Source organism: Bos mutus, chromosome 9, assembly GCF_027580195.1.
Source record: "Bos mutus isolate GX-2022 chromosome 9, NWIPB_WYAK_1.1, whole genome shotgun sequence".
Lineage (NCBI taxonomy): Eukaryota > Metazoa > Chordata > Mammalia > Artiodactyla > Bovidae > Bos > Bos mutus.
The window spans coordinates 101,500,219-101,524,034 of NC_091625.1; the positions used below are offsets into that span (position 1 = coordinate 101,500,219).

At 52.8% G+C, this 23,816-nt stretch overlaps 1 protein-coding gene across 1 annotated transcript; it reads right to left on the reverse strand.

Annotated features, from left to right (window-relative positions):
* Positions 1–895: 895 nt before the first annotated feature.
* RNASET2 (ribonuclease T2) lies at positions 896–19,694 on the reverse strand. The gene is made up of 10 exons (XM_070377025.1): positions 19,569–19,694; positions 19,212–19,377; positions 16,599–16,659; positions 15,330–15,385; positions 13,803–13,860; positions 12,272–12,342; positions 6,020–6,133; positions 4,526–4,574; positions 3,147–3,221; positions 896–2,560 (listed from the first exon to the last, which is right to left on the reverse strand). Exons 2-10 carry the CDS (start codon positions 19,286–19,288, stop codon positions 2,378–2,380), a joined length of 744 nt encoding a protein of 247 aa, XP_070233126.1. The 5' UTR covers positions 19,289–19,377; positions 19,569–19,694; the 3' UTR covers positions 896–2,377.
* Positions 19,695–23,816: the final 4,122 nt, after the last annotated feature.

Below are 23,816 nucleotides of genomic sequence, written 5' to 3' on the forward strand. Positions count from 1 at the left end.
AAGGGTTTTTCAGCCCTCTGCAGTGATGAATTTAGCCAACAGAGTTAAATTGTGCAAAATCATTTACAGTACAATTTCAATTGCCTTAGGACCTGGATTAAATTTTCATTCCTGGTTGAGAGTTCACAAAACACCCAGAAGGATAAAACAGACAATTAGACCATGTGTGTGTCCTTGTCTGGGCAGGATGCAAGCTGACATGCCCCACAGAGGCCTAGGACACACACGCGTCTCTTCCCTCATCAGTCTGATCATTCATTCACACGATGGCTAGGGAACACTGGTCTGGAGCTAACGCCCCGGCGGATGCTCGGGGACTCCAGCAGCACAGGTGCCTTTACAGGTGGAGGTGAACCTCGAGGGCGCTGCTCAGCGCCCGTGGGCCTCGCACACCCGCCTTCCGGCTGTTCTCACACAGGCCTGCTGCTGCCCTGGGCCTCTGCTCTGGCTGCTTCCATCACCAGGAAGGTGCTTCCTCCATGGATTGCAGCCTCATTTCCTTCAGGTCCTCGTTCAAAATCATATTCAGTGATGCCTGCCCAGAAGGCCCTGGCTCCTCTGGGGTTCGGGCTCTCGACAGAGACCTTCCAGTCTTCTCTGGTCACCCGCAGCCCGGCGCCTGGTACTTACCGACTGGACTCAGGTTATCAGCCCTGTCATCACCGCTGATTCTGCGCTGAGGCCACACAGAAATGTTAATAAAAAGCCACGAGCACTGACTGGACGATGATCCTGTTAGGAATTGCTAAGCCTGCTCCTGATTTTATCCCATTCGGTCCACATCCTAAATCTTAGGACCGCCGACATTTTGCTTCATTTCACTCTTCAGCTGCCCTTCACTGTTACACCATCCTGCTCAAGTTTCAGCCTACCCTCAAGAAATGCTCAGACTGAATAATAATAAATGCATTTTATTTAAAAAATTATAGCCTATTTAAAAAGCACGCAGGCAGATTTTAGAAAGACTAGTGTCTGAGGAGTATCAGCAGACCACTGCTTTTTTTGATTCTCCAAAGCTAATATTATTATTTTATAATAAATTCAATTCAAATATGAAGCTTTATTTAAATTTACCAGCTCATCTGGAAATAATGAAGTAGAAACCCTAGCCTTGAGCCATGCATTTGCAAAATGAGTCAGAAGAAACAACAACCGCCTTTTGAACGTCTCTCCAGGGGACAGAGGCTCGCTCCAGTGAGGCCCGGAGGAGGAGGCGTCGGCCGGCCTGGGCACAGATGAAGCCTCTGTCATGTTTCCTCCTTCGCCTTTGCTGAGGAGCCAGATGCAAATGAGCAGAGGGAGAAGCAGACGCCCTCAGCTGCCGGGCAACAGGGAAACTCAGGAGCTAGAGGTGGGCAGACCGTGGCGCGTGTGAGCCTGGGGTGCAGGGGAGCCCGGCAGAGGCCGCGTGTGGCCCCAGCCTGGACATGGAGAGCAGGGTGTCTCTCCCTCCCTTAGGGAAAGAGACAGGCCAAAATCTGATTGGATTTCTGACGCGCCGCTCGGCTCCCTCTGGACGAAGCTTCGCCCATCGCTGGGCACGTCTGTCTTCAGAGCCGCCTGAGCCTGGACGCGCTTCATCGCGAGAGGGACCCTGCCTCCAGGCAGCACCTTGGGGACACGGACCTGCCCCCGGGGGCCTCCTCAGTCCCAGTGCCCGAGGACCGATGCCGCCTTCCCAGAGAGGAAGGGGGAGCTGCTAGACTGACTGCCCTGCGGGGCTTCCAGTCTGCAGGGAGGGGGACCTATGCCGTGGGGGTGTGGGCTGGCACTCGGCACACACCCAGATTCCCCCCTCCACCCACACACACACAGAACATCTTGCCTGCCAGCACCAGGGCCCTCAGGGGACACTGGGCCATCCGCACCAGCCCCCCAGGGGAGACACTGGCAGGTGACCGCAGAACAGGAGCCAACAGCCCTGAGGCCCGAGGCAGAGACTCCCTCCAGCACCAACCCCCACATCTATTTGCAGCCTGGGCGCCTGCTTGAGGGCTGGTCCTGACAGCCCCCAGCGTGTCCTCAGAGCTGAGAGACACAGGGATGAGTTCTCCTGAGTCTGCACCATCGGCCCAGGCTCCAAGCGGGCCTGCCTTATTTTCCAAGGAGGTCGCAGAGATTGCCAAAGGAGAGAAAAAGGAAACCAGAGCTTCACTCCAACCACTAGGCAGACAAGAGGTGGGGATACCCCCTCCCTTCCGGTGCACCCCCTGCTCACCCCACCCTTACAGGGACCACAAGACAACTCCCAGACACGAGGTGCACAGCAGGACGAACAGAAGAGGCCCAGGTGAAGGCGGTGGCGAGCTGCTTTTTAAAAAGCAGTGGTCTGTCAGTTTCTCTTGCTTTTCAAAGTGCAGATTTACAAACCGCAGCATCAGAGTTTGGTCTCGTTGAGCGGAGGGTATAGGACCGGGCCGTCATTGCAGACATGCAGGCCCAGGTTCGGCCAGGCTTCCTGCCTACGGGCCGCCGGCTCCGCAGCATGCGAGCAGTTCCGCAGCTGCAGGTCCTTGGAGAAGCACAGCTCCACCTGCCCGAGGAGCTGCACCTCCTGGCCCTGAAGGGAAGAGCGAAGACGCTTCAGAATGCAAGTCGGGGCATTCTGGAGGTGGTCCCCTCCAGCCCCGCCCCTGAGCCAGCCTGAAATGTACACTTGGACAAAGGTGCGTGCAGTCACACCCACACACACCGTGTCTGCATCACAATCGATAAACAGGTAAATGGCACCCTATCGGTAAATGAATTTAAGACTTCAACAGCTGATAGAGGAAAGGACGACTCATCTGGAAGTGCGACGGAAAACAACAGCTGATGGGACTAACGACGTGGACACCGCACGATACGCCCACGGGCCCTGTCCCTGCCTCACCGCCTTCCGGAACAGGAGCCCCCCTGCTAGGGAGAAGCTGCCAGAACAGCAGCCCGCCCAGCACGGTGTCAAACAACAGCCTCTTATTTCAAAGCACACACACACACACACGTGGACATACGCATTTGTACACCTGCACGCACCCTCTCCCCTCGCCCCCCAACACACACACAACGCTGCCCCTGGGAACTCCACGGCGAGCACAAGCTCTCAGAAGGCTGCACGGGTGGTCTTGGTAGAGACAGAAGGGACGACAGAGCACAGCATATCTGACCTTCTCTAGCAGAAAACACTGGACTTTGGGCACGACTTTGTACATGGTGACAAGCGCGTCTCTGATGTCCGACACCTGAAATCGGATAAACTGCATTAGAAATGGAACGTCAACAGAGGAAACAAACAGTTCTGTCACGGTCAGAAGTGACACTGGTGTACACGCGTGTGCATGCAGACACCCGGCAGCGGCGTGCTCCCCAGAGCGCCCCGGCTCACGGACACAGCTCGGAGACGCTGGGGATGAACCACCCCGGGCCCTGAAGGAGACGGAGCGGCCCCACAAGTCCCCCTCCAGACTGGAGTCCACACAAGTGGCGCTGCGCGGGTCTCCCTTCTCCTCTCGGCCCTGATCCAGGGCCTGCATGCCGGGTACAAAAGCAGAAACTCTCCTGCCAGGAGACGGGAGGCCAGGCCCTGCCTGTGCTGATGCCCCGCCTTGTGCCTCCAGCACAGAGAAGGAGCTCAGAAAACACGCACTGTGGCTGTTGCTCTGGCTTGGAATTGAAGTCTGTTCTCTGAACGTCACGTTCTGGGCAAGAAAATCCCGCTTATGCACTTAAATGTGAGTCCTACAAATGCCCTGCCTCCTGGGTGGGGAGGGCAGCTTGCAGTCCCTCCGGAAGGGCACTGCCCCACCCGCCCCTACTCTCCATGGACGGAGGAAAACGGCGGATCCACAGAGGGAGACCCAAGTGCTGACTTAGTCACACCAGGTCACCAGACTGAGGGTTTGGGACCTGCCGAGGCACCAGAACTCAGAATCGCTGAGGACAGTGACTTTCGGGTGTTTTAACATTCATATATGGAACAAATACAAAACCTGTCTCCAGAGGGGGTCAGCTGACTCACGCTGTTAAGGGCCCAAGAGCAGAGGCTTCAGGCCCAGGCGGGTGGTGACCGCTGCCTGGGGGCCAGGCTGTCCGCCCACAACTGCGCTCACACCAGGGTGAGCCCTTCTGTACAGGCCACCTGCCAACAGGCTCTGCCAGGTTCCAATTTCTACACTTTTATCATGAAACAAAGCACAATTACATCATAAAAACAAATCTTCATTTTCTTCTTCAGGTTCATAGAACTGTGCTGTCCAACTGCACATCCTATTAATACCAGTCTCTTAAGAGCCTGGAACACACTCCTCACTAGGAAACCACAAACCTGCTCCAAAATCATGCTTCAGTAGCCTTGAGTTTACACAAAATATACAGGAAGACAAAATTTAAATGAAATCTATTTAGAAACGTAATAGTCAAGTGGGAGGGGCTGGTTTGGGTTCTTTGAAACCAGAGTATAGCTCACGGCTGACGTGACAGCCGGTCGAGGCCGGGCGTCCCCAGTTAGCGGACATGCGTTTGATAAGAAGCCAGAAGCAAGACTTACCTGGTAGTAGTGGTCGGTAGATGGTTCTATCCCCAATTTCTGGAGCATGCTAAATTTTAAAGCAAAAAAAAAAAAAAAAAAGCTGTATAATGAAGGTCTGATTTCCTTTCTTGTTGCTATCACATTTCATAATAAAAATGAAGACCCTGTTAAAGGGAAGTGTGCAGTTTCACTACCTGGGGCCATAAGTCTGCTGACACAGCGAACATGGGTGAAACCCAGGCCGCCCGACCTCCCCTCACCGTGGGCACATGAGGCCTCATCTGGGCCCCCTTCCAGCACCGGAACCTCTCAGCACCAGTCCTGGTGGCTGCCGCCAACTGGAGTAGGCACCACATAACCACCTACCCGCCACGCCTGTCCTCAAGGACAGCTAGCAGCTGATTCTGGATCCTAGGCTTATCCTAACAACCCCAAATTAAATCAGTCTTTAAAATACTTTCAACGCCTTGAATCACTTTCTAAAGCACGTGGTTTTAACCTGCTCTTTGTGACCCCATGGAGTGTAGCCCTCCAGGCTCCTCTGTCCATGACATTCTCCAGGCAAGAACACTGGAGTGGCTTGCCATGCCCTCCTCCAGGGGATCTTCCCAACCCAGGGACTAAACCTGCGTCTCATGTCTCCTGCACTGGCAGGCGGGTCCCCTCCCCGTGCCGCCTGGGAAGCCCAGTGGTTTATAACACAGGGCCAAATAGAAAGGACATGTTTTGACGCCTAATTTTGTGAGCACTGAGATTTTGTATTTTCCTTGGAGAAGCTGGGAGACTATATGACTTCTCTACAGCAGTTCTACGTAGTCTCCATCAGACACTTGGTGGGCAGGAGTGCCCTTCCTCGGCAGGCCCCAGGGAATGCACCCCAGGGAGGACAGGACTCAGCCTGTCCACCCCTGTGGGCCTGGCTGATGCTCCAGGGGTCCCAGAATTCAGCAACTCTGCACTTGGGCGTGTGTATGGAAAGCCATGCAGATTCAGGAAGGGTAACCAGGAGGTCCTTAGTAAGTAAGTAGTTGTTGGCTGAAGGGACGAATTATTCAAATATTTGACCTTAAAAATTTCAGTATAACCACATATTCTCCTCTTACTGCTGGATTCAATAAAACCTGGGCTGCAGAGTCGGCTGGACTCACACTGCTTGTGAGCCAGGACCGTGAGGTCTGTGCTGGTGAACGGGGGGTGCCTTCCTCCCTGGAGGGGGGTGCCCAGGGGTCTCCCGTGCAGGCGACTTCTCCCAGGACCTGCGTGATGAGCCCTTTGAGTCTCTGAGTCCGCTCCATGCAGTCAGGCCCCCAGGGGTCTGGAAAGGCTCGTGGGAGGAGGTGTGTGTTTCTCAGCATGACTCCCCTGCCCGGTTCCCGGGACCATGGTACCCGAGTCAGGGATGCTGCGCCGGGCAACTCGCAGCCGCGTTCATCCCCAGGACTAGGGTGTGGGTGTGCGGTGACTTGGGAGAGTGGGGTGCAGGAGGCGAGGCTACAGGCCTGGGTCTCCCACCTGGTCAGGGCCAGTGCCTTATACAGATCCAGACTCTTGCCAAAGTACTTCCTCTGGGAATTGAGGGCATCCAGCTGAGCAGCACAGGTCCCGTGCTTCTTCCACTCATGGCTCCTGTAAGGGTGTGTTAAAAAAAAAAACAAAAAAACTGGTTAAAAGGTAATGTTGGACAAGGAAATGGCACCCCACTCCAGTACTCTTGCCTGGAAAACCCCATGGACGGAGGAGCGTGGTGGGCTATAGTCCATGGCATGGCAAAGAGTCGGACACAACTGAGCGACTTCACTTTTCACTTTAAAAGGTAATACCACCACCTCTCAATAAACCACCTGCACGGCTGCTCGTGCAGGGCATCCGGGCAGGAGGCAGACTGTCGTTTTCACAAAGCGGGAAGGACAGACGTCCTCCTCTCAGCATGGGCCCCAGGCCCCGCCGGACCCAATCGAGCACCGCCAGCCCTTGTCAGTTTTCTTCAGGCCTTCCTCCACCAGGAAGCTCCAACTCACTTTTGAGACTAACAGCAAACCAAACTGAGAAAGAAGCGAATGCTGTAGTTCAGGCCTCACAGGATGACACGGCTCTGGGTGTCCTTCCGGGGAGCCCTGGCTGGACAGCAGGGGATGTGACGGGCGCGGCTGGACGGCCATGCCTCAGCCACTGGCGAGAAAACGCAGGCTCACTCATCACCAGGACGGCCTGAGCCAGTTCCCCATGCTCATTGCAGCATACACGTCATCTACAGAGACGACTGCACGGAAGCAGAAGCCCAGCCAAATGCCCGCAAACAAGCAGCGATTTGTATGGAAGAAAAACACCACTACTGATAACAATTGCTCGCGTTTTATTGAAGATTAAACCAGGTGGCTGTGAAAAGAAGAGACGCGAAAAGCAAAGGAGAAAAGGAAAGATATAAGCATCTGAATGCAGAGTTCCAAAGAATAGCAAGGAGGGATAAGAAAGCCTTCCTCAGTGATCAATGCAAAGAAATAGAGGAAAACAATAGAATGGGAAAGACTAGAGATCTCTTCAAGAAAATTAGAGATACCAAGGGAACATTTCATGCAAAGATGGGCTCGGTAAAGGACAGAAATGGTATGGACCTAACAGAAGCAGAAGATATTCAGAAGAGGTGGCAAGAATACACAGAAGAACTGTATAAAAAAGAGCTTCACGACTCAGATAATCATGATGATGTGATCACTCACCTAGAGCCAGACATCCTGGAACGTGAAGTCAAGTGGGCCGTAGAAAGCATCACTACGAATAAAGCTAGTGGAGGTGATGGAATTCCAGTTGAGCTATTTCAAGTCCTGAAAGATGATGCTGTGAAAGTGCTGCACTCAATATGCCAGCAAATTTGGAAAACTCAGCAGTGGCCACAAGACTGGAAAAGGTCAGTTTTCATTCCAATCCCAAAGAAAGGCACTGCCAAAGAATGCTCAAACTACTGCACAATTGCACTCATCTCACACGCTAGTAATGCTCAAAATTCTCCAAGCCAGGCTTCAGCAGTACGTGAACCGTGAACTTCCAGATATTCAAGCTGGTTTTAGAAAAGGCAGAGGAACCAGGTATCAAATTGCCAACATCTGCTGGATCATCGAAAAACCAAGAGAGTTCCAGACAAACATCTATTTCTGCTTTATTGACTATGCCAAAGCCTTTGACTGTGTGGATCACAATAAACTGTGGAAAATTCTGAAAGAGATGGGAATACCAGACCACCTGACCTGCCTCTTGAGAAATCTATATGCAGGTCAGGAAGCAACAGTTAAAACTGGACATGGAACAACAGACTGGTTCCAAATAGGAAAAGGAGTACGTCAAGGCTGTATATTGTCACCCTGCTTATTTAACTTATATGCAGAGTACATCATGAGAAATGATGGGCTGGAAGAAGCACAAGCTGGAATCAAGATTTCCGGGAGAAATATCAATAACCTCAGATATGCAGATGACACCACCCTTATGGCAGAAAGTGAAGAGGAACTAAAAAGCCTCTTGATGAAAGTGAAAGAGGAGAGTGAAAAAGTTGGCTTAAAGCTCAACATTCAGAAAACGAAGATCATGGCATCTGGTCCCAGCACTTCATGGGAAATAGATGGGGAAACAGTGGAAATAGTGTCAGATTTTATTTTTCTGGGCTCCAAAATCACTGCAGATGGTGATTCCAGCCATAAAATTAAAAGACGCTTACTCTTTGGAAGTAAAGTTATGACCAACCTAGATAGCATATTGAAAAGCAGAGATATTACTTTGCCAACAAAGTTCTGTCTAGTCAAGGCTATGGCTTTTCCAGTGGTCATGTAGGGATGTGAGAGTTAGATGGTGAAGAAAGCTGAGAGCTGAAGAACTGATACTTTTGAACTGTGGGGTTGGAGAAGACTCTTGAGAGTCCTGTGGACTGCAAGGAGATCCAACCAGTCCATCCTAAAGGAGATCAGTCCTGGGTGTTCATTAGAAGGACTGATGCTGAAGCTGAAGCTCCAATACTTTGGCCACCTGATGGGAAGAGATGACTCACTGGAAAAGACCCTAATGCTGGGAGGGATTGGGGGCAGGAGGAAGACAGAGGATGAGATGCTGGATGGCATCAGTGACTCGACAGACGTGAGTTTGAGTGAACTCTGGGAGTTGGTGATGGACAGGGAGGCCTGGTGTGCTGCGATTCATGGGGTCACAAAGAGTCGGACACGACTGAGCGACTGAACTGAACTGAAACCAGGTGGCTTGGTGGTGAAGAATCCGCCTCCCAGTACAGGAGACGTGGATTTGATCCCTGGGTCGGGAAGATCCCCTGGAGAAGGGAATGGCAACCCACTCTAGTATTCTTGCCTGGAGAATTCCACGGAGGGAGGATAGGCAGGTTACAGGCCATGGGGCTGAAAAAGAGTCAGACACGACTGAGCACACATACATGCAATGAAGTTTTACAAAATGTTTTCGCATCCTTCACTTGAGTCTCACAATGCTGCAAAGTGAAAACACAACTGCTGGTTTACCAGTGGGGACACCGAGGCTCACAGGGGCCAGTGAGCAGCCCAGCTTCACAGCTGCCCAGCCAGGCGACCCTGGCCTGCCTCAACCCACGCTCGGGGCCCTTCCGATGCCCCGCGCTGCCAACCAGTCAACTGCCAAACATGGATGGATTGATTTAGAATGATTGACAATTTGTCAACTCAGAAGCTAACCATGGTTAACATGGAAAAACCACACGGGCATTGGCTTTATCAATGATTAATTCACGAAGATTTAATAACGACAGTCATGCAAGCTCTCAGAAGGTACCCACACGCAGTCTCATGGAAGCACAGCCTAAATGTGCACTGATTCTTCGGTGGCATCGCCAGGGAGTGGTCCTGAGTGAGGGCAACGGCTGTGAGTCACCAGTCTCCCGGACCCAGGAAAACCATGAGAGGGAAACGTGAAAGTGAAAGTCGCTCAGTCGTGTCTGACTCTTTACGACCCCATGGACTGTACAATCCATGGAATTCTCCAGGACAGAATACTAAAGCGGGTATCCCTTCTCTAGCAGATCGTCCTGACCCAGGAATCAAACCAGGGTCTCCTGCATTGCAGGCAGATTCTTTATGAGCTGAGCCGCGAGAAAACCATAAGGAGAGATTAAAAACAGATGAATAATCAACTTTCTTCATCTACAATAGCACCCACACGGAATTATTTCTTAACTTTCTAAATTCTACGAAGTAGAAAAAGGAGACTCTTTTCAACTAGCTGAACGTGAACTGAATTATGGGGGCCTCAGTTTCTGCACAACAGGGACAGTCATTCTAGAATCTCCCACAGAAGGAGCTGGAGAAGTCAGGGGCGGAAGCAGTCACACACGCCCAAGCAGCTCCTGGCATGTAATAGTCAAGAAATGTCCACTGTTGTTCCTGGAGCAAGTTAACTCAACAGATGTTAGAGATGACCAAACTCTCATTCTCTTTCTTGTCGTTTAGATGCTCAGCTGTGTCCAGCTCTTTGCAACCCCATGGACGGGAGCCCACCAGGCTCCTCTGTTCATGGGATTCTCCAGGGCAAGAATACTGGAATGGGTAGCCATTTCCTCCTCCAGGGGATATTCCCAACCCAGGGGTCAAACCCACATCTCGCGCATTAGCAGGCCGATTCTTTACCACTTAACCTCCTGGGAAGTCCTCCTTTTTCTTACAAGAATCAGAAACCGATAACACCCCTATTTTGCAGATGGTCATGTGCACAGTATTTTTCAGGATGGCTGGTTTTGTTAACAGATTTAATCTTAGGGAACTATCTTGAGCACCAACCAATACCAGGACCCTCTCCTTTGCATATGCAATTCCCATTTGAGATTAAAGAGAAAAGTTTTCTGAAATAAGCCTCTTCCTTAAGGACAGGAGAGGCCAGGACACCTCTGTGGACATTTGATCCAAGATAGCAGGGCGACCTGGGTAACAGCCACCCACGGGCAATAACCAGGGAGCCGGTAGTAACCAGGGAGCTGGTAATAACCAGCGAGCCGATAAGCGCCCGGCCACATGAGCACCATCTCCACATCCAAAGGCACGAACGCTACCTTAGTCATTTAGAACGAGTTTCTAAGTGCGTCATTTAAACACCCAAGCTGAAAGGTGAATCATTTTGCCCTTATTAGATACAAAGCCAAGTGCGTGTTCTGCCACATCATCTCATCAGACGCTGAAGGACTCACCCACCGAAGGCCATCTTTGTGTTATGTGTGTGTGTGTGTACAGTCGCTCATTTCGTGTCCAACTCTTTGCAACCCCATGGACTGGAGCCCGCCAGGCTCCTCTGTCCATGGGATTCTCCAGGCAAGAATACTGGAGTGGGTTGCCATGCCCTCCTCCAGGGGATCTTCCTGACCCAGGGATCACACCTGGGTCTCTTTTTGTTCCTGCATTGGCAGGCGGGTTCTTTACCACTGTGCCACCTGGGGAGATGCTTTGTGTGTGTTTAGTGGTATATTTTTAAGCTTTGGCAAAAACCTGACTGATTCTATCTGGAATATTCTAAGTACTGAAATCTCTTCTGTTTAGTCACCAGAGAGTTTTTATTTTTAAGTATACCATGAAGTGCTAGAAGTTTTTTTAATTGTTTTTCACTATTTCAACTCATGTAGGCCACAGTCTGTTCTGAAACCACGTTCCAGACCTCAGGTTGCTCAGAGCCAGCACTGAAGACGTGGACTGTTTGTCTCCCAAACCTTTACAGCGTCCGGACCCAGAGCCGTGAGCGAACCACCTCCCAGCCACACGCCCTCGAGTGAACTCGCAAACCGAACACCCACGAACCAGGAGGATAAATGTCATTGTCACTCTGCTTTGTTTCAAAAAGCTTTTCTCCAAAATTTAACTCCTCCAGAAGACTCTTGAGAGTCATTTGGACTGCAAGGAGGTCCAACCTGTCCATCCTAAAGGAGATCAGTCCTGGGTGTTCATTGGAAGGACTGATGCTAAAGCTGAAACTCCAATACTTTGGCCACCTCATGCAAAGAGTTAACTCATTGGAAAAGACCCTGATGCTGGGAGGGATTGGGGGCAGGAGGAGAAGGGGACGACAGAGGATGAAATGGCTGGATGGCATCACCGACTGGATGGATATGAGTTTGAGTGAATTCTGGGAGTTGGTGATGGACAGGGAGGCCCGGCGTGCAGCAGTTCATGGGATGGCAAAGAGTCGGACACAACTGAGCCACTGAACTGAACTCAGTGACTGAAGAGTCTACACAAATATACTTCCAAGTTAAGTGAATCACTTTGGCCAAAACCTGATTCACTGTGAGATGAATTATAAATTGCCATCCTGCAGTGAGGGAGGGCTTCCCAGGTGGCATCAGTGGTAAAGAATCCACCCGCCAATGCAGGAGACCCAGGTTTAATCTCTGGGTCCAGAAGAACACCTGCAGGAGGGCATGGCAACCACTCCAGTATTCTTGCCGGGAGAATCCCATGGACAGAGGAGCCTGGCAGGCTACAGTCCATAGAGTCACAAAGAGTCAGACACAATCGAAGTGACTTAGGACGCACACAAAGTGAAAGATATAATGGATTAAAAAGCAAGTTTACAAAGTCACTTCCCCTCGCCCTCATTTTTTATCCACTGGAGGACTGCTCCAAGAGGGTGCGGCACAGGCGAGGCCGCTCCAGCTCCACAGCCTCAGGAGCCAGGCTCTCCATCACCCCCGCTCCCGTGGTCCCACCTCACACCTGGGCTCTGGGGCCCGAGACGGGCCTGGGAACTCAGACTCACCAGAACTGGAGGCTGCAGTTGGACGGATGGAGCAGATCGGGCCAGTACATCTTCATGTCTGGCAAAAGGTCCTGCACGTAAAGACAGCAATGATAATAAATCCACGTTAGGCTTGACAACTCAAACCTAGAAGGCAGATCTGATAAACGAACACGTTAAAAAACGAAACGAAACTGAGCTCTGTGAGTTAATAGCGCTCAGGTGAGTAAAACGACTCAGTTTACTTTGCATGACGTGTTTCTTAAGACACACGTAAAAGGTGAAGTCTGGGGAATCGTGAAGGCCTTTGTGAAAATACAAGCTCTGACGGGTGAACGGCTAGACAAATCACGTCCACCCACACAGTGGAGTACTAGTCAGCATTAAAAAACCACAAAAGTATCAAGCCGTGACACTGGCTTCCTTCTCTCTCCAGCTTGAATGTTTCCAACGACTACGTCTGCGCCTTACTCAGACACACAAGCCTTAACCAGCACACAGGACTCTGGGGAACACTGCCCGGGCCCACGGCTCACCCCCAGCCACACTGGCTTCCTCCCAGCTGCTCCAAAGCTCCGTCCTACCCCGGAGACTGTGCCCACGCTGCTGCCTCTCCTGTCTCCGGTTAAGCTGGATCCCAGCTCACCACTACCTCCTCAGGAGAGCCAGGCCCAGGCCTACCGTCCTCAGCTCTGACTACCCTCCCCTCCAGGCACCCAGAGGGGACGTCTGTCCTGGCTCCCGGCTGCAGGCAGGGTGGGCTGGAGATCACACCTGGTTCTGCCCCGGCCCCCAGCACAGTGCCCGATGCACGGCTGGCACGAGAACCTGTGACTGATTTGGATGCGATTACCTTATGCTTCTGGGGGCCGTGCAGTCCTGGGAAGGGCCCATAATTCAGGCAAATCCCAAGTCTGCCCCACATTTTCAGAGAGGTCTCAGGAACTCGCAGACCCTGCCCAGTAAGTCCGGGTACGAAGTCACAAGTCTCTGACAGTTGGCCATCACACATGAGGGGTTGTCAGCACCCCGTGGAAAGCTGTGCTCACGTGTGTGTGTGTGTGTGTGTGCACGCGCACGTGTGTGTGTGTGGCCGCTACCAGCTCTCGTAACCTCAGCGCCCAGAGTTACTCTGCAATACAAGTCTTTGTCCTGGAAAGACCCATCCTGTCTTCCTTGCTCACTGGCCCCACTGAGAAACCCATCCACAGCCAGAAAGGACACCCTGGGGGCCACGGCACTCCTGCAAGCCAGGGCGGTACACGTGCCTGAGCTCATGCCCAGCAGGCAGGGGTCTCAGACTAGGAACTATGGGCCATGGGCTAGAGCCAGGGCCGGCCTGCTCACCCCTGCTGCCCCTCACACATCGCTGCAGTCCATCAGGCCCAGGGCAGAGGACTTACTGAAACACAGATCGTCCTTAATCCGTGGGGCTGCTTTAGATACCCATGAACGTGGTGAACACACTTCAGACACAGCTTTGAGGGCACACCTAGAGGAGCAGCTAATCTTTTGGGAGACTCTGCGGTGGGAACATTATTAAAGTTAGTACCTTGATCTCATGTGGATTAAAGGGCCAGGATCGGTTACATGCTTCACTTTTATCGGGCCTTGAAATTAGAGTTGAAAAAATAAAGAGAAATTAGTCTTGGTCAGGCTGGTTCCAAATGGCATGAGAAAACACTCGAGTTGTGGTCTGGAGAGAATGAAAGGGGGTGAGTCACGCTTGGGCACAAGCGGGCAATACTAAAGTTCCCTTCAAAGCGGTAAGTTGTCCGAAACTTCAGGCACAGTGCAAACAGGCTTTCCAGCTCAGGAAGCAAATAGACAGCCCAGTAGGGGGCGAGCCAGAGCTGGGTCGGTGGAGATACTTGGCCAGGTTCTGGCGCTTCTCTGGTGGTTCTGTGATCAGAGTCTGTCTGCAATGCAGGAGACCCAGGTTCAACCCCTGGATTGGGAAGATACCCTGGAGAAGACCATGGCAACCCACTCCAGTATTCTTGCCTGGAGAGTCCCATGAACAGAGGAGCCTGGCGGGCTACAGTCCATAGGGTTGCAAAGAGTTGGACATGACTGAGCAACCAACACTTTTTGAGTTACTTGCAAACCTCCATTCAACAAGCATAACTTGAGAACAGCAAGAGGTCCCACCTCTTTAAAGGCGATGAGGACCATTGATACAAGGTGCGTGTCGTGCTCAGGACGCGCCTGGTGACGACTCAAGGTGGGCTGCGGGAATGTTCTAGCACGGAGCATGTGTCCCTCCACTTGAGCCTGATTCTGTCCTCACGCGTCCAGTTCTGGACGGGTCCACGCTCTGTCCCCACGTGCGGCTTAGATCGCGAGGGACCACACGTGCTTTCTCCAGGGTGGACAGGCCTGCCCAGCCCCGAAACCAGCCCCGCTCCCCAGAGCTGGGTGCCGCCCCTCCAGCTGGGCAGCGGCCGAGGGCACCAGTGAAGTCACAGAAACCAGAGGTGGGATGAGGCCCGGTCCTCAGGACCCTGTTTGACCAGCATGCCCCTGACCCTGTCCCTGAGGGACACTGGGGCCAGCAGGAGCCAGGACTGCCCGCCTCTCAAGGGAGGGGGAGACCCGGTCGCTCCCTCTGGACAAACAAACGCACACAGTTTAACGTCATGAATACATGCGCACACCACAAAAACCAAAGGAAACGAACTGCAAGCAAAACCGGCAGGAAAAATCCGGTGTCTGTGGAGTATGTATACTGTAGATACAGATCACATATGAATAACGTACATACATTTATTTTTATGCATTTACTTATTGGTTCCAAAAGAAGAAAATGAGAAAATTAAAACTCAGTGATCGAAAATGTACCCAGAACCCTTAAATGCATATTTAAACCAGACTGTTATCATTCTACCAAAACAGAACTCAAGGGCAACAGAAGGCAGGTCATGTTAGAAAGGCTAAAGATGTTTCTCAACCAGCTTCTGGCCTGCTCAGTAAACTCCTAACAGAAATCACCAGAATACACGTCTGGACAGAGTGAAGCCAGAACCCCAGGTTGCCAGCTTCTGCGGCTGCTGAAGTTTTAAATGCAGGAAGTACTTGCCATAATCCGTGTATCGTCCAGTAATTCGGAGGGTCTTTGCAATGCCTCGCAACTTCCTATGAAGACCAGACAGGAGACAAGTGGTTTCTTGTTTATTAAATACACTCAGCAACCTTCCTTTCTTTCGACAAACATCAATGAAATCCTAACACAAAATAAATTCTGTGGTAATTTACGATAAACAATGTTCATGACGGTACCACATGGGGCGGGGGCTGGATGTTTTATTTGAAAAAGGTGAACCAAAACTTTGGAAAACAGAATTTAACAGCTATTTTTTTTTCTTTATGTGCCTGAAAATTAAGTCTATCTGATGGATGCACTCATAGTTACCCGTGAATAATTTTCTTGTCATGCAATCAAAAAATGAGAACCAGAGGCTGACATGGCACCTAGTCGTATTTAGACCTGTTCAGGTACCAGGTTAAAATGCAATAGTGCAATAATAAGTACTGAGAATCTGGAGCCAACAAAAACGCAAGATGAGAGTAAAATAATTATCATGGAGTTAAAAATCTTCAGTATAACACTTTACGGGAACCTCCAAATTATTTCGCAAAAATGGATCTTTTCCGAAATAAATAACCATTAAGAAATACGCCTCGACTATCAGGTGGTGGTGTCAGAACTTGGGCCCAGTGCCTGCAGTGGACAAGCGAGGGAACAGTACGCGTTGGGTGTGGTGAGGAGCTGGCTCACCCGCAAGCCCTCCTGCTTAGACCCCTTCTGACGTGGGAGGCGCTCCTCTGTATGGCTGGTCTGGAAATAAGGGCAGGCCTGGTTTAGGTGACGGCAATGTCTGACGTCAGAAGGCTCAGACTAGGGGGCAGAGGGCAGGATGACCACCCGTGCCCTGCTCCCATCCCCAAGGAAACACAATCCAAAGCAGGCAGGCCTTCCCGCAGTGCGAGGCAGTGGAGGGCAAAGCCGAGCGCCCACGGGGGCTTCCCTACCCCAGCTCTTCACCCAGTGTATTGGATGATCCTTCGGTGGGGGAAACTGGAGTCAAGGGGCAGCTTTGCAAGGGGGCATGAGCCCGAGGGCCCCTGAGCAGAGGACAGACCTGCTCTGGCATCTGTGATGCCCACCTGGCTCTCGAGGCAGGGCCCCTGGCCCCTCACGCAGGGCCTCCTGGAGGCTCGGTCTCAGCTTGGGAGGGCTCGGCCTCGAGGGGCGGGTGGGCCAGGGGCTCGGTCAGTGAGAGGCGCTGGGGAGCAGCCTGCACGGGACCTCCTCTCCGTGGGCGTCACGGGTCCCCGCAGAACTCACCTGGCACACGGTCGCAGGCCAGTGGTGAACCATGATTAGTTTGCTCCACTCGAGGTCATCACTGCAAAAAGACAAGGGGCTCACTCTGTAACTTGAGTTACAGGGAAATTAATCCATCCATCGATCACTCAATAAACACAGGGTGCCTGCTGCCGGCCAGGCGCTGCTGCTTTTGCTGCTGCCGCTGCTGCTGCTGCGGGGAGGGGTCCATGTCCCTAGGCACTGCTGAGGGCAGGAGGGGGCAGCCAGGTTCCCAGGTGCGGCGGGTAGGGGGTCGCTGAGAGGACTGGGGGGCCGAGTCCTTACTCTCTTGCAGCGCACCAGCCAGTGAGGGAGACAATGACCATGGTGACTGAGAAAACGCAGACGGCATGGCCCGGGAACAAGTGGTAACAGGCCTATCCGGTGGGGTGCCTGTCAGTCATGTCCAACTGGACATGACTGGAGTGGGTTGCCATTTCCTTCTCCAGGGGATCCTCCTGACCCAGGGATCGAACCCACGTCTCTTGTACCTCCCACACTGGCTGGAAGACTGTTCACCACCGCGCCACCTGGGAAGCCTGGCAGGCGGGGAGGGGCTCAGGATTCTGGACCAGGCAACCGGGAAGACTCTGCAGTGAAGGACTGGTCAGAAAGCCCCTTTCTCCTCAGAGGCTCAGGCAGTGCAGACACAGACCAATGAGCCCTTAGCAGCACGTGTGACACCCACAAGCCTGGAAATACAATGGTTCCTATAGCTCACTGGGCCACAGAACAGCACCCAGAGCTGCACAGGGCTTGGCACCACCCCAGCCACTGGGATCTTGTTCTCTGCAGGATGCGTGACTTGGGAGCCTAAGGACTTCTTCCAATGTCCCCATGAAACCCATCTGACCCTAAGACGTTCCATAAGGGGCTGTGGAGTAGCATTCACACATCCCTCAGCAGAAGCTCTTCCACCAGGCTGGCAAGGCTTGGCACACACAGAGATGGGGGCAGAAAGGCTGGCTTGTGGAAATACTCACTTTCCAGATGGAAAACATCAGTAGCAACAGGGCATATAACTCAAGCAGGCATGTCATTCAGGATAGATGAAATTTTATTAGGATAGATGAAATTTTATTTTATTAGGATAGATGAAATTTTAGAAGAAGCAAAAGCCAAACAGAAATAAGTTCTTACATAACCGTTTTGTAAACAATTGAGTACTGTTTAAAAAGCAGAGAATTCACAATATTTGAAAACTTTTCTCAGACTGAACTAATAAGCAAATGCTCAGTACAAGAGCATAAGCATTAGTACTCGTGAGCTCACTCATGCTCATGCATGAGCATTAGTGATGGGAGAAGCGTTAGAAATGCTTTTTTCCCCTAGGTATGAAAACCTTATTTCACAAAGGGGGAAACCGAGGCTGGAAGAGTAGGCAGAGACCAGGAAAACTAGACCAACAGCATGGAGTTTACAATAAAACTCAAGACTCAACAATGTCTGTAATACAGTTACCACATACCACCCCGGCTAAAGAGTGCTGTGAGTGTGAGAGAGAGATCCTCTCCAATCGGGAGATGCTGACTGCCCTGTAGAGAGAAAGGCCTCCCAAGCAGAGGCAGAGGGCCTGGGAAAACCCCGCTGAGCCGCGAGGCCCTCAGGCTCTGAGTCACCCTCGTGGTCTCGAACCCCTGCCTTGCTCACCAAGTATCTCAGTTGTGCATGACAAGTACGCCAGACACGTGGACTAAGTTACCTAACTGGATATGTGAACACGTTTGCATCTTCGGAAGTCCGCAACTTGCAGATCCCTATGGAGGGGGCCTGCTGCATTGATCGCTGTAGGCCAGGTGTGGCTCGGAGCACAGTCGGTACTTTAACTGATGCCTCCTGGCATTGGCGCTAGGAGGCAGGTGCCATCACTCTGGGGACTTCGGGTTGAACGACCTTGGTGGACAGCTCTGGATCACACATCTGGATCTGAGCTAGCAGTTCACACTCAATCCGCACACCACACTACCTCTCTGGTGAACCGCTCTTAACTTGAGGGCAATGCTTAGTTATTTAATGCAGCCCGTTTTCAGAAAATAACACTTTCTTGGAAAACTGAAAATTAATGTTACCTTTTAAAGTAAATGATAAAACAACAACGATGGTTCATTAAAAAGGAAAACTGAACTTTTCCCACGCCTACAAGTGAAGTATGAACTCCTTCTATTAACAAGATCATTACCCAAATAAAATAGAAGAAAATTCAAATCTGGTACTCAGATCTCTGTCTCCTCTACAGAAGTATAATGTGAATCCTCTCCCAGAGCCCCCGTTTACCCCTAATTCGTCAGTTGCATAGGAAAGAATGGAAAGAGGGAACGAGGGGGAGGGGAGGGAGGGCGAGAGAAAGAAACCAGGAAAGAGGAACCACGACTTTACCAGAATCGCACTGACCCTGGTCGGAATGCGCGCGCGCGCCGTCCCTAGAGCCGCTCGCAAGTTCGGGCGCCCCTCGCCCCGCCAGCAGCTCACGTCCTCCAGAGCCCGCGCGCGCCGCCCCGGAGCCACCCCGAAGCTCGGGCACCCGTGTTCCCCCACCCCGCCTATCCCCCGTTCCCCTGCAGACCCGCGCCCCGCGCCCCTTCGGCGGCTCACCTCCTCCAGAACCCATGCGCGCCGCCCAAACAGCTCAGCGCCAGGCACAAGGCGCCCAGGAAGGCCGGGGAAGTCATCCGCCGCACCGGGGAGGACCCTGCGGGGTCGCCAAGGCTCAGTCTCCCGAGGGCGCGAGGCCGCGTCCGGCGCCAGGCCCTGCGCTTCCCTGAAAAAGGAACAGACGTCGCTAAGCTGACCGTGCGCCGGGCCAGCGGCCGGCGAGCAGCGTGGCTAACCCCAGCACACCGCCGAGCCCCCTGCGGAGGCCCGGAAGCCTGGGAGCCCAGATCCCCGCAACACAGTGGACTCGCACCCCGCCCACCAACCACCCGGAACCCTGGGGCCCTGCCGCCTCACCAGGTCCGCCAGGCGCACACGACGGCCGGTCAGCTAACTCCCCGACCCTCGCTGCCCGGCGAATCCCGAGGCCTGAGCCTCTACCCGCGCATTTCCGCCCAGATGCCCCAACGCCACGCCCCCGCCCGGGACACGCCCCCGCCCGGGACACGCCCCCGCCCGGGACACGCCCCTGGGAGACAGGCTGGCGCCGGGCCGGCGAGGACACGCCCCCGGGGGAGACGCCCCGACGCCACGCCCCTTCTGGAGGACCGGCCCGGGACACGCCCAGAGACAGGCTGGCGCCGGGCCGGCGAGGTCTGTCGACGTCTTCCCCTAGGCTGCCCCGCCCCCGGTCTGTCAGTCTTCCCCTTAGGCTGTTTGCGCTTCACTTTCGGGCTGGTTCCTTCCTGCCTTCCGCCCAGACCCGGGAGGTCGACTTGAAAGCCACCTTCTCTAAAGTCCTGGGAGCCCCGGCTCCTCGTCTCCGCATCGAGCTGCCCGGGAGACGGGGCTTTCGGGGACCAGTAGCCAGTCCGTCAAGGTGTGTGACAGGCGTGCGGAGACAGCGCCGTGGGGCCGCAGGAAAGGGCTGGGAGAAGGCTGCTCCCTCGAGGCCGGGTTGTATTCAAGGAGCTGGGATCCTGGGGACCCAGGCAGGCGGAGAGACTCGTGTCGAGTGTCTTCCCCACCACAGGGCCCCTTAGGGGCAGACCCTGACCCCCAGATAGTCCTGTCTGTCCAGCGCCAAGACCGCACAGGGCACCCCTAGGTAACCCCATTTGATTCCGTTGTCTCTGCCCCATTCCCATGATCTCCACCGTTTGCAACTCTTCTGGGACACGGAACAGCAGGACCTTTGGAGCTAAGCCTGCCATCAGGACCATCAGCCTTCCTTGAGATCAGACAAATAGAAAATCAAGGCTGTGACTGTGCACCCACCACCAGCCAGACAGCCTGTGTCCTTCGTCCTAAGAACCTGGGCAGTGAAGATCCACAAGGCAGTGGCCAAGTCGGTGGGCGATGGAGGGAGGGAGGCAGGCAGGGAGGTGGTGGAGGAGGCAGCAGGCTCCCAGACAACGACCAAGTCAGTGGGCGATGGAGGGAGGGAGGCAGGCAGGGAGGGAGGGAGGCAGGCGGGGAGGCGGTGGAGGAGGCAGCAGGCTCCCAGCCCCTGCCACCTGCAGCTCAGGCCTTCAGTCCACCTTCCTTCCCCTGTGTCCTCAGGAACTACATCCTCAAAGATGGCCAGTGACCTCCTAACCGCAGACAGTGCTTGGTCCCCGGTCCTCTGTGGCTCTGTCCGTCTTCTCTCTCCACTCTGCTGCCAAGAAGTGGTCAAAACATGCAGGGCCGCAGGAGGCCCTCCCAGCCACAATAACGTTTCCATGTCCCCCATTTCTTGCTTGTAGCTAAAGCTCCAGCCTCCTAGACCTTCCCTGAGCTCCAAAGGGCAGATTCAAGCAGTCACCAGGGAACTGAGGGAGTGCAGAACAAAGGGAAAGCAGTCAAGAAAGAGAAGGGCAGCGATAAAGCAGTCCTAACCCAGCCTCAAGGGAGACATATATATTGATATATCTTCTGCAGGAATTAAGGCCCCCACCAAGGTGGAGGATGGTAGCTTCAGGCTGAGCACACAATCCTTGGTGCACCCCCCTGTTACCTCACCAACAACCAAAGACAAGAACTCACACACTCTGAAGTCTATACATTTGCCTGTAAAAATTCTTCTCCAAAAACCACTGGAGAGTTTGGGGTTTTTGAGCCCAAGCCAAAAACCTGTACTCCTTTCTTGGTTCTGCAATAAACATTTCTCTGTTCCAAACTCCCGTGTTTGGGTTTGTTTGGCCTCACTGCGTCAGGCCCTCGAATTTGACAACACTGGCTCTGCAGTTAGGTGTGGATCTAACCAGGTCACTCCCCTGGAAAAACTTTACGGGTCTTCTGGTTGATCTTTGTTTGCTGTTGTTATTGTTATTGGTTTGTTTTGTTTTCCAGCCATGCGGCAGCTGGGATCTTAGCTTTCCAATCAGGAACTGAACCCTCGCCCCCTGCAATGGAAACAAAGCTTTAACCACTGGTCGCTGTTGTTCAGTCGCTCAGTCGTGTCTGACTCTTTTCGACCCCATCGACCGTAGCGTACAAGGCCTCCCTGCCCATCACCAACTCCCAGAGCTTGCTCAAACTCATGTCCATCGAGTCGGTGATGCCATCCAACCATCTCATCCTCTGTGCTCCCCCTCTCCTCCTGCCTTCAGTCTTTGCTAGCATCAGGGTGTTTTCCAATGAGTTGGCTCTTCGCATCAGGTGGCCAAAGGATTGGAGGTCCACGGAAACCCCTAGAAATAAAGGGGAGATGAGTCACCCTATCACTCTCACGCAAGCAGCATCAGCATTTGCAGGATAGTTTTTCTTGACAGCAAGTGGAAGTTCCCTGACCAGGGGTCGAACCTGTGCTTCCTGCATTGTGAGCGTGGAGTTTTAATCACGGGACCCCAGAGAAGTCCTCCCCATTCATCTCTGAATGAGCAGCAGAATTCTTAGTCTGCTCAGCCACTCTATGGACTAGCTCACGGTGCACATCCAGTCCAGAGGCCCTGGCTCCACCCCGCTAATACTGGCCTTGTCGTTCCTCAGCCACGGTCTCTCCCAGGGTGCTGCACTCCTTCTGTCCCCTCCCTACATCCCACCCTAGATAATGCCCATTCGTATTTACCTTGTGAGTGAGACTGCAGCTTCCTCAGGGTCCTCTGCCACACGTGATGGTCTCAGTTCAGTTCAGTTCAGTCGCTCAGTCATGTCTGACTCTTTGTGACCCCATGAATCACAGCACACCAGGCCTCCCTGTCCATCACCAACTCCCAGAGTTTACCCAATGCATGTCCATTGAGTTGGTGATGCCATCCAACCATCTCATCCTCTGTCGTCCCCTTCTCCTCCTGCCTTCAGTCTTTGCTAGCATCAGGGTCTTTTCCAATGAGTCAGCTCTTTGCATCAGGTGGCCAAAGTATTGGAGTATCAGCTTCAACATCAGTCCTTCCAATGAACACCCAGGACTGATCTCCTTTAGGATGGACTGGTTGCATCTCCTTGCAGTCCAAGGGACTCTCAAGAGTCTTCTCCAAGACCACAGTTCAAAAGCATTAATTCTTCGGCGCTCAGCTTTCTTTATAGTCCGACTCTCACATCCGTACATGACCACTGGAAAAACCATAGCCTTGACTAGGTGGACCTTTGTTGACAAAGTAACGTCTCTGCTTTTTAATATGCTAACTAGGTTAGTCAAAACTTTCCTTCCAAGGAGTAAGCGTCTTAATTTTATGGCTGCATCACCGTCTGCAGTGGTTTTGGCGTGACGGTCTAGGTGCAGGGTAATACGTCCTGCTGCCTGCCTCTCACCCACAGAGCACTCACACTGTTTGAAATAGAGCGGGTGTGATTACTCTGCTCATGTCTGGCTTCCCCTGCTGCCTGCCTCTCACCCACAGAGCACTCACACTGTTTGAAATAGAGCGGGTATGATTACTCTGCTCATGTCTGGCTTCCCCTGTAGATTGCAAGTCAACACCCATATCTAGTTTAGTCACCGCTGAGTCCCCACTACCTGCAAACAGTAGGTGATTGACAAACAGCATCTGTGGGAGGAATGCGCGGGCTCCTCTGTGGTCTGAAGCAGCGTCGTGTCTTTCTGGTCTCCCCCATTTCTCCAACTTCTTACGTTTTCTGGGCTCCTTCAACCACCTCCTCTAAACAACCTAAGCAAACCCCACCATTCTGTCCTCCTGCTTCTCTTTTAGGCTAAAAAGATCCTTTTCTTAAAACAAACCTGCATCCCATGATTCCTAGTTCTCCCTCAAACCACAGTCCATCTGTGTAAGTCTCTGCTCCTCAGGGAGGCCTTTCCTGACCACAGCTGGATAAGAAGAGAATCTGATTTAGACAGAATTTTATTCTTGAGGACCCTGCGGGCGATGGGAGGGGTGGTGAGCAGGGAGGGAGTCTAGTAACAGGAAAAAGCGCTGACTTGAGGAGCTGCAAGCTTCTCCAGGGTTGAGCAAGAGAGGTTTCTTTACAGAGAGGCGTAAACACAGCTAGAAACCACCGCAGTGGGCAGTGGGCTGAGAGGGTGGTTTTGTAGGCCAGGCGGTCAGAGAATGTTCTTCCCGGAGGCACCTGAGCTCAGGACAGGGGTGCCTGCCTGCTCTGGGTGAGGCTGAAGGAAGCAGAGAAGCTGAAACTAAGTTTGATGAATAAGCTTCCTGTTCCCAA

Coding starts and splice junctions, on each gene's coding strand:
- RNASET2 (XM_070377025.1), bottom strand. CDS start 19,288: ATGACTTCCCCGGCCTTCCTGGGCGCCTTGTGCCTGGCGCTGAGCTGT. Junction 15,386..16,598: donor GGCCTGCGACCGTGTGCCAG/GTGAGTTCTGCG, acceptor TGGTCTTCATAG/GAAGTTGCGAGGCATTGCAA. Junction 6,134..12,271: donor AACTGCAGCCTCCAGTTCTG/GTGAGTCTGAGT, acceptor ACACCCTTACAG/GAGCCATGAGTGGAAGAAGC.